Source organism: Manis pentadactyla, chromosome 16, assembly GCF_030020395.1.
Source record: "Manis pentadactyla isolate mManPen7 chromosome 16, mManPen7.hap1, whole genome shotgun sequence".
NCBI lineage: Eukaryota > Metazoa > Chordata > Mammalia > Pholidota > Manidae > Manis > Manis pentadactyla.
Genome location: NC_080034.1, coordinates 33,321,299 through 33,343,570, shown reverse-complemented (window position 1 = coordinate 33,343,570; position 22,272 = coordinate 33,321,299). Strand labels below are relative to the sequence as shown.

General features: G+C 37.0%; 1 protein-coding gene across 2 annotated transcripts in view; it reads right to left on the bottom strand.

The window, feature by feature from the left end:
- KIF6 (kinesin family member 6) overlaps window positions 1-22,272 on the bottom strand; it is a 349,101-nt gene that overhangs the window by 202,568 nt on the left and 124,261 nt on the right. For both annotated transcript variants that reach the window (XM_036907154.2, XM_036907155.2), the window contains exons 8-10: window positions 19,903-20,046; window positions 18,891-18,977; window positions 12,973-13,076 (exon numbers count right to left, since the gene is read on the bottom strand). In XM_036907154.2, the coding sequence (XP_036763049.2) occupies window positions 12,973-13,076; window positions 18,891-18,977; window positions 19,903-20,046 (335 nt within the window). The remainder of the gene's footprint in view (window positions 1-12,972; window positions 13,077-18,890; window positions 18,978-19,902; window positions 20,047-22,272) is intronic.

Genomic DNA, 22,272 nt, shown 5'->3' with positions numbered 1-22,272 from the left:
ATATGGACATGTACATACACATATTGTTTGCTTTTTTATATCTGTATTTTTTACAATTGCTATGAGTACAATTACTTATATACGTATATAATATATATACATATATATTACATCATGTAAAACATATATATACACACAGTTTAAATTTATAATTAAAAAAACACAAATATAATCTTTATGTATCAGGCTGCTACTTTACCTTCAAATTTCTGAATATCTTAAAGGTTTCAGTGAATTTTTCTCCCTTTGGGAGTATGTAGAGCTCTGTTATCATTAAGGAAGTGGACAGTACGATGCAAAGGAAACAACTCCAATTTGGAAGCTTTTTATGAACATTCCATTCTGGCAGTTTCTAATTTTTGTTTTATTTAGCCATTTAGAGATACAGTCTTATATGAACTGTATAAGACAAGCACCACTCTGAAATGACTGATTAATAATACATAATATTATAGCCCAAATATACAAAAAATACAAATATTCCCTATAAAAATAATTTAAAGCTAAAATTCCAGAAGCAGATGTAATTTAGATCTTAGAACCAACTATGTGTATTATGCAATCATTTGCAATATGCCAAGAGAGAACATAAGTTTTTAATTCAGCTGTGAAATTTAGTATAAAAGAGTTAACAAAGAAGGGCCTTTTTTCTGCTATTAAATGAAACAATTAAGAAAAACAATTGTATTTTGGCACGTGGATGTGTAAAATTGGCAAGTGGCATCAATTTATTAAAAAAAGACCTTTAATTTTCTGTAGAAATTTTAGGAAATACAGTCAGGTAGAAAGAAATAAAACCCATGAACAACACATCCCCTTGTAATTCCAAGAACAATTTTGTGGTTTTTTTCCTTCTGGTACTCTTTCTTTGTGCATGATGTGTATGTATGTGTATATTCTAATGCTCTCATTAAAACATGGTTTGCTCCTTTGTTCCTAGCAGAGAAGGCTGACAAAATTTCTATGTAAGTGAACAGATTCCTCAGCAGCAATAAAAGTTCTATCAAGGAATCATGGGAAATGATAGTAGTTGTGTTTAGTGTATCGCTTCGCCAGTACTCAGAACAGCCCTGTGAGTGGGTACCATTACTACTCTCACACAGGTGATATAATTTGCCAAAGGCCACACAGTTATTTTAGAATGAATTAAAGGTACAAAGTAGTGTTTTACTTCAAAGTGAGAGTTACTTGGTGGGAAAATGAGGATTTAAAACTCTTCCTTTAGGTATATTTATTTGCATTTAAACAGATGTTCGGACATCATTGAAGCTTTCACTAGCACAGCTATGCCCTTTTGAAACAAATCTGTGTTTGTGGGTTTGATAACACAATGTGTTTGGTTTTAAACTATATTTAAGCTACATTTAGTCTTAAATTATTTAATTGTACAAATAATCAAAAAAAGAAATCTCACCAGATAATAATTTCCAAGTAAATCCAAATAACTTCCAAGTAAGCCAAGCCCCCAAGGATGGTAAATGAGCCTATCCTCTGTTTTGCGCAGGGTGTAAGAGCCCAAGGGTCAACTGCAACATAGTCCCAGCTTTGCCAACTGTTTCAGCCTGGAAGGATGGTGTTACTCCCCAGTAGGAGTGATAAGTAGAGCCAGAGGGATCTGGGGACTCCTAAGGAGCAGGAGTAGAGGCTGCCCTGGCCAGTGCCCAGGTCCCTGCAGAAACCATTTTCCATTTGGTAAAATGTACACCAAACTAGGGCACCATCTGCTTAGGTAACACTTGCCTGCAGGAATGTATTTCAATAGCTCAATATCTTAAATTGTGTGATTATGAGCTCATAAGCTAGTCAATACCTCTCAAGTTTTCCCCCTGGGGTTTTAATGTAGCTTATTCATAATTTTGGCTGTCATAATATTCTTTGATTATGTGCCACAAAATGACACAGATAAAGGTGCTGTGTACATTCATTTAAAGCAGACATAGCTCCTGTCCTCAAAGCCTTTCAGTTGGTGGAGGACACAGATAACAGTCAAACAATAACACAAGTACATGATTATATACAGAGATAGGTGCTCTGAAGGAAAAGCACAGAAAAGGTGAAAATGTGTTATAATTTAGTCAGGGCTGTGGGTTAGAGAATAAATCTTTAAGGAAAAAATTTAAACTGAGGTTTGAAGTGTGAGTAGAACAAACAAAACCAGGTGTGTGTGTGTGTGTGTGTGTGTGTGTCCATGCTTGCACACTGTGTGTGTGTGTGTGTGTGTGTGTGTGTGTGTCCACGCTTGCACACATCAGCCCAGTTGGAAGTCAGAAGCAACTGCATGTGCCAAGTTCCCAGGGTGAGAGATAGCATGAAACATTTAAGGACCTGGAAGGCCAGTGTTGTTGAAACAGAGAGAGGAATATGAACAGTGGCTAAAAACACAGGAAAGGGTCAGATCAGGAAGATGCTTAGAGGCCATATGAAGAATTTAAGTCTTTCCCCAATCAGTTAAAAGTCAGTGAAGAATTTTAAGAAGCATGAAATGAAAGAATTGCACTTTGAGAAAAGGAATATTCTGACTACACAGAAAAAAATTTAGAGGACAGCAAAGTGGATTCATGGTATTATGACACCATTTTAGTAGTGGGAAAATGGTGATAGAAGTTTGGACAAAGGTAGCAAGAGTGGAGGTGATGTGAAGCAGTTCATCCAGGATGTGTTTTAAAGATTGAGACAATAGGAGTTCCAAATGGGTTGGATTTGGGGGATGAGAAAAAGAATAGAATCACAGATAACTTTTAAGTTTCTGGCCTGGGAAACTGTAGAGCTTGTGGAGACACTGATGACGTGGATATAGTAGCAGAGAGCAGGTCTGGACAAAAATGGAGAATTCAGTTTGGGGCATGTTGAGTTCAGAGCCAAGTGTCAGGTAGACAAAGCAATCAATGAGTATGTCACTCAAAGGAGAATAAATATTGCTAGTAAAATAAATACGTCATCAGCATTTGAATGGCAACTGAAGTGCACGTGTTGACAAGATCATCTGGGAAAAAGTATAAAGTAAAAAGAGAAAAGGAGGTCTTAGGATGATGCCTTGAGGAATGCCAACAAGAAAGGAGAATCAATCTGGTCCAGGAAGCCAAGGAGCCATCAGGAGATGGGAAGAAAACATAGAGGAAAGTGTTTCAGTGAAAGGGTGGTTAAGAGTGCTGCCGAGAGGTCAAGAAAGATGAGCACTGAAATAGGCCCATGAAATTTACCTACGCTGAGGTCATCAATAACCATGACACTTCAATGTGAGGGGGCAGAACCTAGATTGAGTATGTTGAGAAGTGAGTGGAAGGAAAGGAATGGAGACCCTGAGTGAAAGTAAGTTCTTGGAGTAGTTTAAAGGAGAGTAGTTTAAAGTAGTTTAAAGTAGTCTACAGCAGGTAGAGAGGGACATGGGACTGAGGGGGAGTATTTTGGTTTTAAATATGGGAAAAACTTGAGCCCATTTGACTAATAGTAAGGAGAGTCCAGCAAAGAGGGAGAAGTGGAAGATAAAGGAGAAACAGAGGGATAGCTGAGGTTCCTGAGACGGCAGAAAGCAGTGGCGTTGAGAGTACAGTTGGTGAGGGCAGCTCTAGACAGGAGACGGGAAACATTCTCTACTGTAACAAGAAGTTAGGAAAAGGAGGGTACAGAGGCGGGTTGGTTATGTAGGTTAGCTGTCGGAGCAGGAAATTGAGGAAGTTCTCAACTTGTGGATGTAGTAATCAATTATAAAAAGATATGTTTGTGTGTTCTGAGAGGCTTGTAGTCAAAGATAAGCTGCTATTATTAAACTACAGCAAAAAGGAAAATTCCTCACTGGAACAGCTTTGTTTTGCTTTGCTTTGCTTTACTTTGTTTAATGACTAGCCTTTTAATATTATATTATATTTTGTCATACAGATATTTCCAATTCTTTAAAGTCAGGTTAGTTGAGGTTATATTTACAGGTAGTAAAACTTTTAATTCAGTCTTTCTAGATATGTGGTATTATGAGTTATGTACATTTGTTATGTACCCACCACTAAAATCAAGATATAGAATATTCAATCTCCTTAAACAATTCCCTCTTGCTCCTTTGTAATCAATTCCCTCTCCTACCAGCAACCCTGGCAACCATTAATCTGATTTCTATTCTTATACACTTCTTGCCTTTCACAGAACGTCACATAAATGGAATCATTTAGTATGTAATCTTCTGTTTCTGGCTTCCGTTACTTAGCATAATGCTTTTGAGATTCCTCCAAGTTGCCAAGTGTATCAATAATTCATTCCATTTTTATTGCTGAATAGGATTCAATTGTACAGCTGTGCCACAATTTGCTTAGCCACTCACTGGTTTAGGTTGTTTACAGTTGGGGGAGATTATGAGTAAAGCTGCTGTAAATCACTCATGAAGAAGTCTTCACGTAGGCATATGTTTTCATTTCTCATAGATTAAAAAACCTACTAATGGGATTGCTGGGTTTATGGTGAGTGTTATGGTTAATGTTATCAGAAACTGCAAAACTGTTTTTCCAAAGTGGATGTATTACATCCCTGCCAGAAATGTATGAGAGTTTCAGTTTCTCATGCTCACCAGCACTTGTTATTAATAGTTTTTAAAAGCTATTCTAATAATTGTATAGTATTATTACATTAAAGTTTTAATTTGACTTCTGTAATGACTAATGATGTCAAGCTTTCGTGTCCTTATTTGTCAACTGTGTGTCTTCTGATATAATGTCTATTCAAATACTTTGTCCCTGTATTGTTTGTTTTCTTACTGCTGAATTGTGATAATTTTTTAAGTATTCTGGGTACAGGTCCTTTGTCAGATATGTGTTTTGAAAATTTTTTCTTCTAGTCTGTGCTTTTAAAATTTTCTTAACAGTTTCTTTCAAAGACACCTTAAATTTTGCTAAAGTCCAATTTATAATTTTTTTCCTTATGTTTTGTGCTTTTTACAAAAATTTTTTCCTCCTTACTCAAGGGCTCAAAGTTGTATATTTTAGATTTTGCATTTAGGTCTATGATTCATTTCCAATAAATTTTGTATATGGAATAAGATAAAGGTTATTTTTCTTTCATCAGTTTGTTTTATTTATTCTAGGTCCTTTACATCTCTGTGGATTTCAGAAGCTGCTTGTCAATTTCCACACACGAAAAAAGCCTGCTGGAAATTTTATTGGGATTGCATTAAATTTATACATAATTATAGAAGAACTGATCTCTTAGCACTGAATAGCCCAATTCATGAACATGATATATGTCTGATTTATGTAAGTGTTCTTTGATCTAAATGTTCATTTTCTCATCAATGCTTTATAGTTTTCAGAATATAGTTTTCAAGGTCATTACTCAAGTCTTTTCCTTCATCATCATTCCAAGCCTGATTATAATATCTTCCTGATTTTTCACTCCTGCTAATTCTATTCATTGCTACCAGAGTGTTAGCCATAAAAAAACTCCATCATGTAAATTATTTCATGGCCACCCTATTAAAATTTCGACTCCAGTTTTATTTTTCATTCTGCACTTTATACTCTCTGCAATGCTGTATTTTAATTATGTATCTTGAGTGTTATCTCTCTCCCCACTAAAATGTAAGCTCCATGAGAGTAAGGGCTTTATTGTGTTCATTCTTATATCTCTAGCATTTAGAACGGTGCCTGGCATAAAGAAAGAGTGTAATAAACATTACTGAATAAGTGAATGAATGAATGGCAATATTCTCAAATCACAATGTTTCCTAGTCACCATTAAATAAAAAACAGCTTCTCAACATAGGGTATTCATAACCCATCTTGAGTTTCCATTTATCTGTCTAGTCCTTCTGTTCTTCCATGAAAACTCCAGATTCCTGCCAGAGCAATTTCACTCCAGATCCTCACTTGTTAGTGCCTCTTACAGGCAAGCCCCCATCCCGGTCTCTTCCCCGTATGGTGCTCATTCCCTCTCAGCTCCTTCATTTATGTGGTCTCCTTCATATTAGAATGGTACCTTCTTCCTTTTGACATCCTTTAAGGCTTAATTAGTTTGATTAGTAGGTGATATATGCAATGACTTCCCTATTTCTGAATTCTGATTTATCTTTTCGTTATCATAGATCATAAGTAAATAATAGTTTAAACCATGTGTAATAAACTGATGTTAGACTTAAAACATGGGGCTGAAAGAGTGAATAGATACCATTTGGTCTAATTCTCTCACTTTACACATAAGGAAGTCTAGAGAGCCACTACAAATGTACTATGAGTAGGATTAGAACTATATTTAAGGCTTTACAATTCTCAGTGTCCATTTATTCTTTACATTAATATGCTTCCTTATTCTGTTTTATATAAACATATATATGTGTATGTAAATGTGTGTATCTGTGTATGCATTATTTCCCCAATAAAATTGTAACTCCTTGGAATTTTCTTCTGGATCCTATATTCTTGAATCTCCAAATCACTTAAGAAAATGATTAGCACCTAGTAGGAGCTCAGTAAATTCAGGTTGAAGGGTTGACTAGTTTACAAATATTCACTAAGAGAAATAAGTCTGTGAAAGATAAATAATGTATGAGATCACATGTAGAAAATAGAAAAGCTGAACTGAGAGCAACAGAGTAGAATGGTTGCCAGAGGCTGGGGGCTGGGGAAAATAGGGAGATGCTGGTTCAAATGTACAAACTTCCAGAATAAGATGGACAAATTCTGAGGATCTAATGCGCAGCATGGTGACTATAGTTAACATGTATTGTACACTTGAAGGTTGCTGACAGAGTAGATCTTAATGTTCACATTGTACACACACACAAAGGTAAAAGCTATGTGAGGTGATGTGTTAACTTATTGTGGTAATCATGTTACAATATGTATGTACATTAAATCATCACATTGTACACCTTAAACTTACACAATGTTATTTGACAATTATGTTTCAATAAAGCTGGTGGGGGTCGGGGGGGTGGTGGGGATAATAAATAGGAAAAGAAAAGGATCCAGATGTTTGTGAGTTTACTTTGGGCAAACTTGAGCATTGAAGTCCAATTCAATTCTATCGCAGAAGTAAAAGGTTCCTAGGTAGAAAATACTTTACTCATTTGAGTTGGGCCAGATTTAAGGCTTCCACCCTAGCCAGATATCTGCAGGCTTATTTTTTTTCTTTTCAACCAGAGGAAGGAAGAGGTATGTGTTTAGAGAATCAAACAGAATTAAATCTTCACTCAAGAAGTTCTATATAAACATTAACTTGGCTATACAGCCCTCATCCAGCTGTCTCTTTTCAAATTTACACAGGCAAAAAAAGATGTAAACTAAAAATATCACAATAACTTGAGGCTGACATCTGAAATCCTCTTCAATCGAAGCATCCAAGTTAATGCAACAAATATTTACATTAAGAACTGAAATGGTGGAAAATAGTTCAAAAACTTTGATAGGGCTAGATATTAACAGAAATCTCTAAACTGTCTAATGCATACTGCATAGAATATGTTATCTATTAAATATTCGCTTTCTGACAAGCTCCACAGAATCCCTGACTGGAATGTCCTTATGCCATGCCAGTCAGTAAAAGCCCAGGCATTAGCAAGCAGAGAGGCAGACCAGAGCGAGAACATTTCTGCCACTCTGTCCTGCCAAGCTCTGGGACTCTTCCTTTCCAACTGCAGTCCCCCTCCCATCCTGGCCACTGGGGGGCCTGGGCACAACGAGATGACAGGAGCTGATTCACACTCCTGAGTAAATGTCCAGGGGCCTGGAAGACAAAGAAGCATGGACTAATAATATTAAATAGCAGTGCCGCATTAGGGGTAACTTTTAATTTATCTCTTTTACTTTGAGATGTGAAAGGACTCTTAAACCTGATGAATTTTTGGCTGTACCAACATCCAATCTAGCTAATTATGGCAAAACATAACTGCAAAAACAAGATAACAAAAACAATAACAAAAAAACCCCCCACTTACTTGAATAATCCTCACTGTCAGTATGAACAAATACCTAAGTTACTGCATTTTTGTAAAACCCTACGCTTTGCCTCGATAGGGTGGATTTCAGTTGACTCTTAAACAACATGGAGGTTAGGGGCACCAGTTGCCCACGCAGTCCAAACTCCACATACAACTTCTGATTCCCCAAAAACTCAACTACTGATAGTCTGCCACCACAACAGGAAGACTTATGTATAACATAAACAATATATATTTTGTATGTTTACTATATTCTTACAATAAAGCAAGCTAGAGAATAGAAACTAATTTTCAATTTGTCACAAACCTTCCCCAAATTTTCCAATATATTTACTGAAAAAAATCCACATATAAGGGAACCCATGCAATTCAAATCCACATTGTTGACGGGCCCGCTCTAGTTTGCAACATTTGTTTTCCCTAACTGCAGATCAGAAATCATCAATAAGATGTAATGCTATATAGTGCACTTTTATTGTGACAACACGAAGATAATTTCTTTGGGAATTGTAAAAGTTTACTTATTAGCACATTAACTAATCTTAAAAGATTCTTGAGCTCAAAATTATCACTACTATCTCTACAATCTTATTTTCTTTATATCCTCTAATAATCCTTATATATTACACCACAATTACTTGTGCTCATGTTTATCACTGCCTACTAAATTGTGAATCCCTTGAGAGCTGGTTGTAGGTTTTGTTCATCTTTGTGATCCTCTCAGGACCTAGGGTAGAGTTTTCTGAGTACCAAATGAATAATAAATGTTGAATGAATGAATGAGCTAATTGCTCAGAAAAACTAATGGTAACCCTACATATTGTCTATGTAGAATCTATTCCAATTGACATTTGTGCATTTATAATCTGTGAATCAAAGGAAACCAGTCCATGATCCAAGAGTCCTCACTCTCTTAAATCTATTGTCACAATTTTCTCTCCATTCTGCCCCTCAAACTCTTGTGAGTGGCAAATCTGATTGTTGTCAATGACTTTAAATGGAAACATGTGCAATAAATGGTAAAGTAGTAAAAGATATAAAGTAAATAAAATATAGTATTAAGTATCATAAAGAAGATATAACTGAATTTGCTCATTATTGTTTCTTATCCTTCATCACATTTTTCTTTTTGTGAAATATTCTAGTAGTCTCTTTAAGAGAGGATCTGGGGTGCTGAAAATCTGTCTGAAAGTTTGTGTGTCTGAAAAATGCCTTTATTTCACCTTCACATGTGAATACAAATTTGGCTAAGTATAGAAATCTCCATTCAAATTCTTTTTTGTTTTGTTTTATTTTCCAGTGTAAGTTCTTGTTTACAGACTGGCTGATGAGAAGTTTGCTCTCAATCAAACTCCTGATTGTTAGTAATATTTTTCTGCTCTTATATAACTTTTGGAATTCATCTATATTTTGAGGTTCTACAAATTTTCAGTAGTATTATTCTGCTTACTTAGCACACGGTAATCCTCTCATTCTCAAGTCTTATGTCTTTTCTTCTAAGTTCTAATTCTTAGATATTATTTCTTTAGGTATTCACTTCCCTACATTATCTCTATTTTTCTTCCATAAACTCCTATTTGGTAAATGTTGATAAATCTAGAGCTATTCTCTATGACACTTTTCTTTTAAACTTCCTCTCTCTTTATGCCCTCATCTTATATTCTGGAAGGATTCCTTGGCCCTGGTCTTCTTAGCTCACTAATCTGCCCCTCTGTTTTTCATTCTGCTATTGAGCTACCTAAGTTCTTAACGGCAACCATTAAGTTACCGTCATTGAGTTCTTAATGACACCCATAAGCCATCATTAAGTTCTTTTTTTTTTTTTTTTTTGAGAGGGCATATCTTATATTTATTGATCAAATGGTTATTAACAACAATAAAATTCTGTATAGGGGACTCAATGCACAATCATTAATCAACCCCAAGCCTAATTCTCAATAGTCTCCAATCTTCTAAAGTATAATGAACAAGTTCTTACATGGTGAACAAATTCTTACATAGTGAATAAGTTCTTACATGGTGAACAGTGCAAGGTCAGTCATCATAGAAACTTTTGGTTTTGATCACGCATTATGAACCATAAACAATCAGGTCAAATATGAATATTTGTTTGATTTTTATACTTGATTTATATGTGGATCCCACATTTCTCCCTTTATTATTATTATTTTTAATAAAATGCTGAAGTGGTAGGTAGATGTAAGATAAAGGTAGAAAACTTAGTTTAGTGCTGTAAGAGAGCAAATGTAGATGATCAGGTGTGTGCCTGTAGACTATGTGTTAATCCAAGCTAGACAAGGGCAATAAAACATCCATGGATGCAGAAGATTTCTCTCAAAACAGGGGGGGATAGGTTCTAAGCCTCACCTCTGTTGATCCCCAATTTCTCACCTGATGGCCCCCCTGCGACTGTGCCTGTCTTAGGTTGTTCCTCCCTTGAGGAACCTTACCCGTCTCTGGCTAACCAGTCATCTTCCGGGGCCATACAGGGAAATGTAAAGTTGGTAAGTGAGAGAGAAGCCATATTGTTTGAAACATCATTAAGTTCTTAATGGCAACAAATACATTTCTTCATTTTCAAGATCTCTTGATTCTGTTCTTATAAAAACCAAGATTCTGTTGTGTTTCACAGATGTAGTACCGTCTTCTATATTTCTAAAGATAATAAACACTTGCCTTGTAAGGTTTAGCTCTGAAGCCCTCAAAGCTGTACATGCTTTTTGTTCTTGTCTTCATCGATGTTGGCAGTCCTCTTATTTCTAGTCATTCCTGTCTGTAAGCTCATCTTTTCTAGAACCTCAGCTTTCTCAGCTTGGGCAGCCTGCCCTGTCCGAGGGACTGAAGCAGCCATGGGTGCTTATGTCCCTTACAGTTTTCCCTGAGAACACGGGAGGGACAGAGCTGAGGACAGCAGCTAGTCTTCAGAGCTCATCTGCTTCTGCTTTGTCCTGGACATCATCAGCTACCTGGCCCTTCCTTGGTTTTCCATCCTACACACTGACCTAAACACTTGGGGGTGAAGGGAAGGAGTACACAGTGGTTCACAAACTGCTCCCAAGACAACAGCTCTCTAAACCCTTGGTGGCTGTTCCTAGCCTTCTCCTGCTCCAGAGTGCCACCTCTTCTAGACATGGAGCCTTCATGGTGCCACCCTCGTGGTCTTGATCTCTCCTTTTCTCTTGTGCATCTCAACCTCACCTTTCAGTATTCCAGGAATTCCTTGAAGCCTATAGCTCTTTGAGAAGTTTACACATTGTACTTGGTGTGCCTAGAGACTCGGGTGTTTCTTTATAGCTGCTCACATTTGGTGCAGTGGAGGGCACCTGCAGCATATACTTACTCAACCTGAAACCACCAGAGTCAGAATCTTACCTTTAAACTGAGCCTCTTGAGCAACATAACAGGTTATACAGGAATTAGAGAAAAGTCATTTCTCTGCTTGTACTTTGATCTCATTTCCCCCTTTCCTCTGTTTGACTCTGCATCGCAGGAAACTACATTCCCAGACTATTCTAATAGCTGGCTTCTGGGTAAGTTCAGCCAATGTGAGGCACTGATGAAAGACTGGTGGGCAGGATGAGGAAAAAGCTAGGGCTCCCCACTGGGATGATGTCTCTAACAGCACCTTTGGCTCTTCAGCGGCATCACCTTACACTGGACAGCATTCATTAAGGTGAGTTCCTGGTGGTCAGCTCCAGCCTTAGGTTTTGGTAATACAACCTTCAATCAATGGCCCTCAGGTTGCAGGGGTATAGGAGCTCCTACCATTCCTGACTCTGGGGTCTACATTATTCCCGCAGTATCATCTCCTGCAAATCAATTTCCTATATTAAATTCTTTTTCTTGAGAGGCCTAGAATGGCTTTGTTTTCTTGAATCCTGTCTTGAAGATCAAAATTCTGAAGAGATATCTTCAAAGACAGTAATTAATAATTCCTTTCTTTGAGGTCAAGAGAGCACCATAGTGAAGGAATTCTCAACTTGGATTTCTCAATATCTAAGACATCCCAAATTAATTCAAGGAGTCACACGAAATTCTTTAAAATGTGAATTTTGGCAATATATTTCACTTTAACTGCATATATGCCACAAAGCAGTTTTGTAAGGAAAGCCCTAGGGGCCTATCATATTATTAAACACAGAGTTTTAGAACTGGGAAATGCTACACTACAGGAGTGAAAGCTTTGAGTATAACAGAAACTTTGCTTAAGGCTTCCTTAGCTTTAGACCCACTTCAAGGGGCAGCCATGAAATAGTTTAGAGAGAATTCTTTCATCATCTCTATTATTTACCATTTTCTCTATTGAGAGAAAGTTAGGAGAAATGACCGTATCCTTTAGAAAAGTCTTGTGTATTTCTATTTCTTATTTGGAAATGGAGATACCCCTCTCTTCAAAGCCTTGTTCATTATTATCACTCCCCAAGTGCTTAATAATCAGCACAGAAACAACAAGAAAGCTCACCATTGTGGCTCATGATCAGAGAGAGAATGAGAGCCACATTGTACCACTGACATGCCATATGGCTGCAAATCTAAAGACTCTGAAAGATGCTGCATTTGTATGAAGCCCTGAATACCTGCTTTCATTCGCATTTTGAGCGTTTGAACTATAATGTATGGGCCATCTATTTATTAAAGGAGAGAGCTTACTTTGGCATGGGATAAATTGGTACTTGCAGCAAGATGCTGTTTAATACAAAGGACGTTTCTTGAATTCCTTTCAGATCTGAAATTCACAGCTTAAGAGTGTTTGGTGTATATGTTTGAAAACTGCATGACTATTATACAACCCATTTTCTTCAGCTGGCATGAGAAGGATATTCCCATCCTCTCTATGCTCTGTTCCTTACTTCCTCAAAGCCGAGGCGGCAAAAACACTGCCAGCCTTATCTAGCTATTCATGGAAAGTTGCCACTCTAACTGGCGCCTAAATGCAATTTCAGACTGTCCCAGGAGACCTCTGTGCTTTGAGGTGAATTCATTATATTAGGGCCAATGAAAAAGTGAACACAAACTTTCACTGTTGAAGAAAAAGGAAAAAAAGTCTGCAGGCTTACTGAAGGAGCTCTCCTTCTGTGAGTGCCTCTGTCCTCTGCTCCCCAGTGACGATGGCCAGTTCATCTTTCAGTTCCTGGATTTCTTTTTGTAGGCGTGTTATCATCTACAAACGGCAAGGCGGGAGAGTAAATGGCAACTTCTTGTTAAGGTGACAGAGTACCTACAGCTTTTCAAAACTGTTTCAAGGATACAAAAATGTACAGAAAAAGATAAAGGCACTCCTGTACCCACTACACAGCTTTGTTAAATCCTAACATTTTGCCAAAATAGTTCTAGACTTCTTTTCCACACATAAAACAGTACCGATGTAACTGGAATCCCTAATTCCCATTCTCCTTGTATTCTCCCTGAGTTGATCACTATACTGCACTTAGTGGGTAGCATTTCCCTGCATATTTTCATACTTTTGCTCCATATGTATGGGTGCAAATAGCGTATGGTATCATTTTGCATGCTTTAGATTTTATGTAAATGTTACCAGACTGCAATGTAATTAAATTGTAACTTGTTTTATTTTATCTCTGATGCTATGTTTTTGAGATTATTCATACTATTTCATGTGGCTCTAGTTCATTAATTTTCATGGATATGTAGTATTTCAGTAAAGGACTATATCACTATTTACCTGTATCTCCTCTTGATGGGCATTTAGGATTTTACTTTCGCTTTTACAAACAGCGTTGCTGTGAACATCATAAATCTCTGTGTACATATGTGGAAGTTTCTCTATAGTGTTCACGTAGAATTAAAATTGTGTGGTGGCAGAGCATATGCATCTTCATTTTATTATATATTGCTAAACTGGTCTTCAAAATAGTTGCATAAATTTACCTTCTCATCAGCTAATCATACTGATGGATTTCCCCACATTGTTGTCACTAAGTATGTAACATTGACAGACACTTTAATTTTGCCAATCTGGTAGGTATAAAGTGGTATCTCATTTAGTTCTAATCTGCATTTTCATGATTATTAGTGAGGTTGGTCATCTTTGCATATGTATATTAGCTATTCGGGTGTCCTCTTTGGTGAATTAACTTATTCACATTCTTGCCCATGTTTCAGTTGAGTTGTTTTTCTCTTCCTTATTGATTTGCAGGCTTCTTAATATATTCTGGATGTGAATCCTTTGCTAGTTTTATGCAATGCACATGTATTCTCCTAATCTATGTCATGTTTTTCACTTACAGTGCTCTTTTTGTTAAATGAAAGTTCTAAATTTCAATATAATTTCAATATTAACTTCCGCTGTTATGAGTTGTATTTTTGTATCCTCTTAAAGAAAATCTATTTTACCTAAACCATAGGAGTAGTTCCTATATTTCTTATGAAAGATTTAAAGCTTTGCTTCTCACATTTAGGCTGATTTTATTTTTTATAAAGTACAAGATATGGATTGAATTTTTTATACAGCTAACCATGCAAAAGTTGTTATTATAATTCAGTTATATAACATGTTTTTGCAAAAAATGCTTCTTTTTCTGGGCTATTGGTTAAAACCATTTGTCTGACTATATGTAGAACAATACCACACTGTTTTAATTACCATCACTTAATAAATTTGGCATCTACATAGAACAAGCCCCTTCCATCTTATTCTTTTGCAAAATGGACTTAGCTCTTTTTGGTCATTTGTTCTTTCATATAAATTTTAGACCCAACTTGTACCAAAGGCTCTCCTCAAATTTTAATTGGAAATAAATTTGATTAAAAGGTTAATTTGGTAACATCAAATTAATGATGTTGAATCATCATATCGATAAACATGGTATGGTTTTCCACTGATTCCTTTTAATAAAGATTTATAATTTTCTCTATAAATATATTTTAATATAATGTATTTGTCTATTAGATTTTTAATATAATATTTAATTCTTTAATTAGATTTTGTTCCAAGAATTTTAAAGTTTCTGTTGCTTGCTGTAAATGGAATTTTTATAAAATTGCATTTTATAATTATTGACTTTTGTTGTATAAGAAGGCAATTCATTTTTATGAATGGTTATGTACTATATAATTTTCTGAAGACTATTTTGGTTCTGTTTACTATTAAATACTCTTGGATGTTATATATAAATAATCAAATTGTCTGCAAGTTATGACAGATGTTTTTCTTCTTTTCAAATCCTCATATACTTTTTAAAAATTGTCTTTTTCCTAGCTAGGACTTCCAAGTACAATGCTTAAGACCTTCTTGTCTTATTCTTTCTAACATTTCACCTTTCAAATGTTTGCTTTAGATTTTGGTTGATACCTTTTAATCACTTTAAGGATGTTCACTTACATTCACAGTTTGATGAGTCTTTCCAAACTATGGATGAATGGCTAATGTCATCAAATACACTTTCTGCATCTTGTGATGTGATCATATAATTTTTCTCTTTCAAGCTGTGGGTGTGATGAATCACTTAATTCATATGATTTTTTTAGTATTAGCTACTTTAGATACACGAAGATACAAAGACTACCTTGTGCTACTACTTAGCTTAAGCAAACACCAATGTATGTACTACTTAACTTAAGAAATAAACATTATACACTCTTTTGAAGTGCTTACCCCTGAATAGCCTTCCTTAAGTGAATTCTCCATTACCATTACCCTAAATTTGATATTTATTTTTTCCACCACTTTTTTTCTTTTACTACACATTAATATACTTCCTAATGATAGAGTATCCTTAAATTCTTGAAATAAACCCAAGTAAGTCATGATACCACATATCATATTAATGATCATATGATCATAATGCAAGGTTCCTTAAACAAAAATTGTAGGCTGAATTTAATTTTTATTCTTCCTTCAATATTTGGTAAACCTAAAAAAACACCAAGTGTGGCCCTCTCTTCTTCCTGCCTGCTTTCTCCCCTTTCCCCTCCCTCCCTCCCTTCCCCCCCTCCCTCCTTCCCTCTCCTTCTTTCCTTCCCCTCTTACTCCCTCTCTCTTTCTCCCTCCCTGTTTAACTTCTCAAATTTACTGCCATAAAGTCATTTGGAGTACTTTATTATTATTTTAAGATATATACTGTACCTATAGTTAAGTCCTTTCATTCAAAATATTATTGTACCAATTTGTGCCTTAAGTTTTTTTCATTAATCTTTCCAGAGATTTGTTCATTCTATTAATCTAAAAATTTACTTCAGGTTTTGTTTCTCTCCACTGTATCTTCACTTTAGCTCTTGTTTTCACTCATTCTTACACTTTTTAATTTCTGTCTTTCTACTTTTTCAGATTTACTTTATTCTTCATTTTCTTACTTGGTTTGAGGGTTACCAGACAGACCAAGGGAATTGTATAAAATTGAACTTCAAACCCATGGAAAGGATTTCAAATTTTCAGAGAAACCACATTTTGTTCTGCCTCGAGTCCAGGCTATGGCAAGTGGCCTTGCCTAGCAGCTGTCTCTGCAGGGCACAGACCTTTTTTTCCTTCCGGTTCACCCTTTCATGGTGGGGAAGGGATGTCCAACTTCATTCACCTTTGGAGATCCCAGGGCTTTAACTTCTATGCCATTGTTACAACCTCTTCACCCGTCCGCCCCAGGACAGCTGCAGCCTCAGCTTTGTTTCTGGGCCCTGGTGAATTCCCTTACTTCCTTCAATTTCAGATATGTGATTTTTCAAAGACTTCAAAAGATGCTTGTTAAATTGTATTTAGGTGGGTTTCAGATTATCTGTACCACATCAACAGGACCAGAAGTTCCAAAGAACATGATATAAAATACAGTATTTTGAACATACCAGTGCTTCTAGAATTTCATGTAAATGCACAGGATTGAATGGGATTTGGTTGTTCGCTTCTTTTCAAAAACATGCTTAGAGTCACCAAGTTATGTAGAGTGAAAATCCTTAGATGGGGACTATGTGAGTCATTTATTTGTACCCTCCCTCTACTAAATTAATATTGATGTCATATTTTTTACTTCTATTAAGACTTTCAGTCAAACCTAACGACCAAGTTATATTCTGTCTTATTGAACAAAAATCTCAAAACGAAGCCAACTTTTTGTAATTTTAAGATTATTAATTACAGTCACCTCTCCCATCAAATTACTGCAGGGACTTTGGAATTAGAGCCACCCTTAAAAGATTCTGGCCCATGACCAGTCACTACAGGCTCTGACCTGTTCACAGTTCCTTTATCACCTTATCTCTCTGAGGTACCAATACTACAGGGCTGGCTCCATATGTGCCATTAAATTTTGAGAGTAAGATGCAGAAGTCCCATCTAAGTTGTGTTTTTGTGGACAAAGTTTATTGAGGACAATAGAATAATGAAAAGTAATGTCAATTTTTAGAGGCAATCATGAGAGACCAAACAACATTAGTCAGTTGCCAGATTATTCTGCACCAGGAAGACCTCAACATTTGTTCAATTACCAGCTATTAGCTTTTTGACTCTGGATTTCTCTTTCATTAAATCTCTCATAGACCTACCTGAACACCAAATAATGTTCACCTTTCTTCACCTTGAAGACAAGTTCCTTTAAGGAAAACTCTCCCTAGCCAGACTTAAAGGGAAAAAAACCTCCAGTGTTTAATATGCTTATTTTCCTTCAATTATGAGCTGATTTTTGCCTTCAGGCTAATAACTCCATCACCAGCTTTCTCATGCTGCACAGTAACGTTACAGGGCTGCTGGCAGAGTAGGGACAGCAGAATTCATCCTAGGAGTTCAGTTCCACTCGACTCATTCTTTCGAATTGCCTCCTTTTTCTAGTGGGCACTGTGTGAAGCTGGTATCTGATCAGGGCCTGTGCTGGAAATAGATCCTGCCTCACCCATTTGGTTTCTGCACAAGAGATTTACACCGGGAAAGTCACTCCCTGAAGTGAGCAAGATAAAATAGCCCCATTATTCTTTTTTCCTCCTTTTCCTCTGTGCTTCAGTGGAATGATTTCAGGGGAGAAAGTACAGACAAGAGGAAATAATTAATATGGGTAACAGTGAATTTGAGAAGTTTGGGCTTTTGGGTTTGTTTGTTCTTTTTTGGAATTTGAGAAATTTGTATATGAAGCACTTGTTGGTAAGATTTCATACCACTTTCAGAATGCACATTGCTAAGCTTACATCAGCTTATTTTCTAGAGAAAATGTTAAAATCTGAGTGATTTGAAAAGTAATATGATCTTAATTTTGGAACTTGACAAAATTGAAATATTTTATTTCAACATTTTCAATGTTGGCATGAGTTGATTCATTGTTGCACTTCATTTATAGAAAACTAACAAAATAGAGAAAAGAGAAAATATCTGCATTTATGAGTAGCTGGATCATGTAGCTTGCACATATTTTTGCTTAAAAAATAGTTTGATAAGGCAGGATTCATTGTTATAAAACTGGAAGCTTGGTCATTTTTCCATTGGTAGTACTAATGCTTAATTTTTAAAAATTTCCTGAATAACAGGACAGTCATGCAAAATACGGTTCTATTATAATTGCTAGGACTTCTTTTTCTCTATTAGATTTTATAAAAATGGTCTATTATTATTGTCATTAGAAAATTAAACTGCTGTTTTTTTGAAAGTCTCCTGTCTATATGTAAATACGACTGTGTATGATTCCGTCGTATGTGTCCCCAGGCCTCACTGCACATCTTAGTAGGTAAGCAGACAGGCCTCTGAGTCCAACTGTCTGCATTTGAATCCTGGCTCTGCTACTTATTAGCACTGTGACACTGAGCAAGTTATTTAGCATCACTGTGCCTCAGTTTTGTCACCTGTAGATAGAGAAACAGATGAGATAGAGAGGAGACAGAGATGACATTTAATCATAAGGTTGATATGAGAATGAAATGAGTTCATATGTTTCCAGGATATAGAACTTTGCCTGGTATGGAGTATGTTCCCCTCATGTTTTAGCTAATCTTTGATATACTTTGATTTTTGTTTTTAAAACATAGTCAGTTAAAAGCTGCTTACCAATTTGGGATCAATTTCTTCATTAAGAACAGCTTCATTCTTTATGAGTGCCACTCGTTGGGCAAATCTGCAGGTAGATATAGACTCCTAAGAAAGCAAAATAACTCCTTAAAATGTTATGACACACAGAGAGAAACATTTTTGTTCATAGAAAAAAGATGCCGAGTGCATTTCAAGAGTGAGGTGTATAAAACACAATGAGGAAACATGCCTCCAAATTAGGAAGCTTTGCTTTAGAACATCATTTTTATGAAAATTTTATTTCAGCTTAATAAAATGACCAATGCCAAAAATGTGGGCAATTCTGAGGTTCTTAGTGGCAACTGATATGTGTTTTTCAACTATTGATCTGTTAAACCAAACCACATATACAAGTCAGAATCACAGCAGGTACTATAATCCACAAACATAAAAAATGACAAAATAAATATCTGTAACCACCCAAAGAGGCTTTCAAGGCACCTTACGATGCACTTGGGAATTGGCCTTGTTTTGAGAGGCACCCTGCTGCTTCCCGTTTTCCTCTTTTGGAGAAGTCTGGGTTCAAACATTAGACTGAAATGCATGAAACATCAGCTGGCTCAAAGCAACCCAGGACAGCCACTTTGGCAGCCAGCCCCTGCCAAGGCATTAGGTGTGCTGAGCCCAGTGACATGCCTTGGAGATGTCTCCAAGGTGCCTCAGTAATCTGGAGCCAACAGAGCAGGAGATGCTGCTGGGTCTCTGCTCTTACATCTCCGGACAAGGTCACTTAATCCATCAGCAGGCTTTCCAAAATTTGTGCATGAGCCTTCTTCCAACCATCCTGTACCACGTGAAGTCAACAATTCTCAATTGGGTAATTATAAGCCTGGCAAATAAACCAAAGCTCTGAACTCTGTAGAGCATTTATCTCTGAAGGCATACCCCGACCCAGCTAAAAAGATGGAAACCCACCCAGGACCCTCCATGCCATCTCACAGACAAGCAGTAAAACTTGGACTGAGATCTCCAGAAAAAAGAACCGACATACGTCAATATTCCTTTTCTCTAAAGAGAGTGTTGCAATCATGGTGGTCATGCAGTTCCCTCCCAAACTGTCTCTTAGGACGCTGGTCATCATGGAGTTCCTATAGGGTATATGCAAACGGTGTTTTTCTGAAAGGGCAATAATAACCTGTGGAGAAGCAGAAAATAATGGCATTAGCTTTGCAGAAAATGCACATCTGATAAACAACTAAGCTGCAGCTGCAATGAAAATATAAGAGGAAATAAATGCAGGATGACATCTAAAACCTGGTCTCAGAATAACTATCTTTGGTATAATAATGGTGGAGATGGAATGAAGTCAATGTAGCAAAAGCATACCATCACAGACCCTGTAATTTTTGGACAGATGATGATATAACTTGTACAGAATTGGATACATTATTTTCCTGTTTTCAGCAGTTGGAAAACTCATATTAGAATTCAAGAGTAAATCATGCCAGATCTTTTAAATCCTACCAAAATTGATATGTATGCTCCATCTTCAAGGGAGAAAGGCAGAACAGCAAATAAGGACTCTGAGAGGCAGTAGGGGTTAGTGGTGGAGACCCCAGATTCTAGTGCCACATTGTCCAGGTCCAAATTCTAGCCTTATTAGGGCATGTCACTCAACATCTCTGCCTCAGTCTCCTCATCTGTAAAATAGGGAGAAAAGAGTACCTATCGTGTAACTAGTTGGGATGATTAAAAGAGCTAAAATGTGCAATTTACTTGGAAAGTACTTAGCCATACATTAGCACTCTATACATGTTTGCTGTCACTGTAAGTGATAGGGGAAGCTTATCTTTGTTCAGCTAAGGCTTGCTCATCCTACCCTTCATGAGGGTCTTAGGTATGTAACAGAAAGGTACTAGATGAATGAAAGGCTGCTGTGGGGTTGTTCCCAAAGGGAGCCACCAGTTTCACCCAGAGTTTTCCTGAGAAGATGATGAATCTGGTGCTGGGAAGTCCAATACAGAACATCAGTAATAAATCACCCACAGATGTGACTTTCAGGGCCTCCCAAGGCCCTGACCCTTCAAAATACCTCTGCCAACTCCTGCCACTGTTCTCACCTTCCCTCCTCCTATGCGTGTGATTCCCACCATCCCCAGTGCGCCCAAAACACTGACTGCCGTTTTTCTAGACTTCTGAGTTGAGTAAGCCTTCAGCACAGGTACTTGCCTCCTTTAGGTAACTTTTCGTTCACTTGGTCATCAAGACACCTTTCCTGGTTTTCATCTTTCCTCAAAATCTAGTTAATGAATGCTTCCTTGTCTTCTTGCTCAGTTGTAAATATTGGAATGATCCAGGGCTCAGCCGTTGATCCTCTTCTCTTTCTTATCTATACTCTCTTCCTAGGTAATCTCATCCAATCCTCTGCATTTAGATATACCTGTATTCTGATGTCCCTCTGTAATTTATATCATGAGCCTCGAACTCTTCCCTGAGCTACTATCTCTGTGGCAACACTATGCCTCCACTTGGATGTCTATTCTTTACTTTCTCCCCTCCCCTAATCTGGTTTTTTCCCAGGCTTTATCCATCATTATTAATGGTGCCACTATCCACCTAGTGGCTCAGGCTGAAACCCTAGGTATCATCCTTGATCTTCCCTCACCTCCAACAGCCAAAATCCATCAGCTATTTTTATTGGTTTTACCTACAAAACATACCCAGAATTGGACCATTTTTCCCTCCACTCCAATTCAAGCCTCCATTGTCCCTTCCTTGGACAATGACACAAAGCTTTGAATCAATCCTTGCTTCTCTTTTTGCCCTCCCATGATCTACTCTCCGTAGAGGAATCTTTATAAAATATGTTATATCAAGTCATTCCCCTGCTTAACAAACCTTCCAGTAGCTTCCCCAAATACTTCACATAATGACCTGGCTCCTACATGATCCAGTGGGGTTGTTCCCTAAGGGAGCCACCAGTTTCACCCAGAGTTTTCCTCCTATATGGTCCAGTCCCTGTCTATCCAACCTGTCAGGCTTTCATTGCCCGGCCTGGCCTTGCTGTTTCCCCACCCTGCCAAGATTATCCCCAAATCACAGCCTTTGACTTTGTTTTACTTTTTACCTAGAATGTTCTTGCCTCAGATTTTCATACAGCTTCCTGCTTCACATCATTCAAATCATTGTTCAGATTTTATCTCTTCACAAGGGCTTTCCCTAAACACCTTACCAAAAGTAACAAATCTATCTCTAAGCTGTTACTATATTTGATTTTCCTTCTGGCACTTATCACTATTTGAAATTATATTCATTTATTTACTGAATTACATTCATTTGGTATCTGCTTCCTCACTAGATTCTCTGCTCCACAAAGCCAAGGACTCTCTCTGCTCACAGCTCTGTACCCACTGCCTGGAAC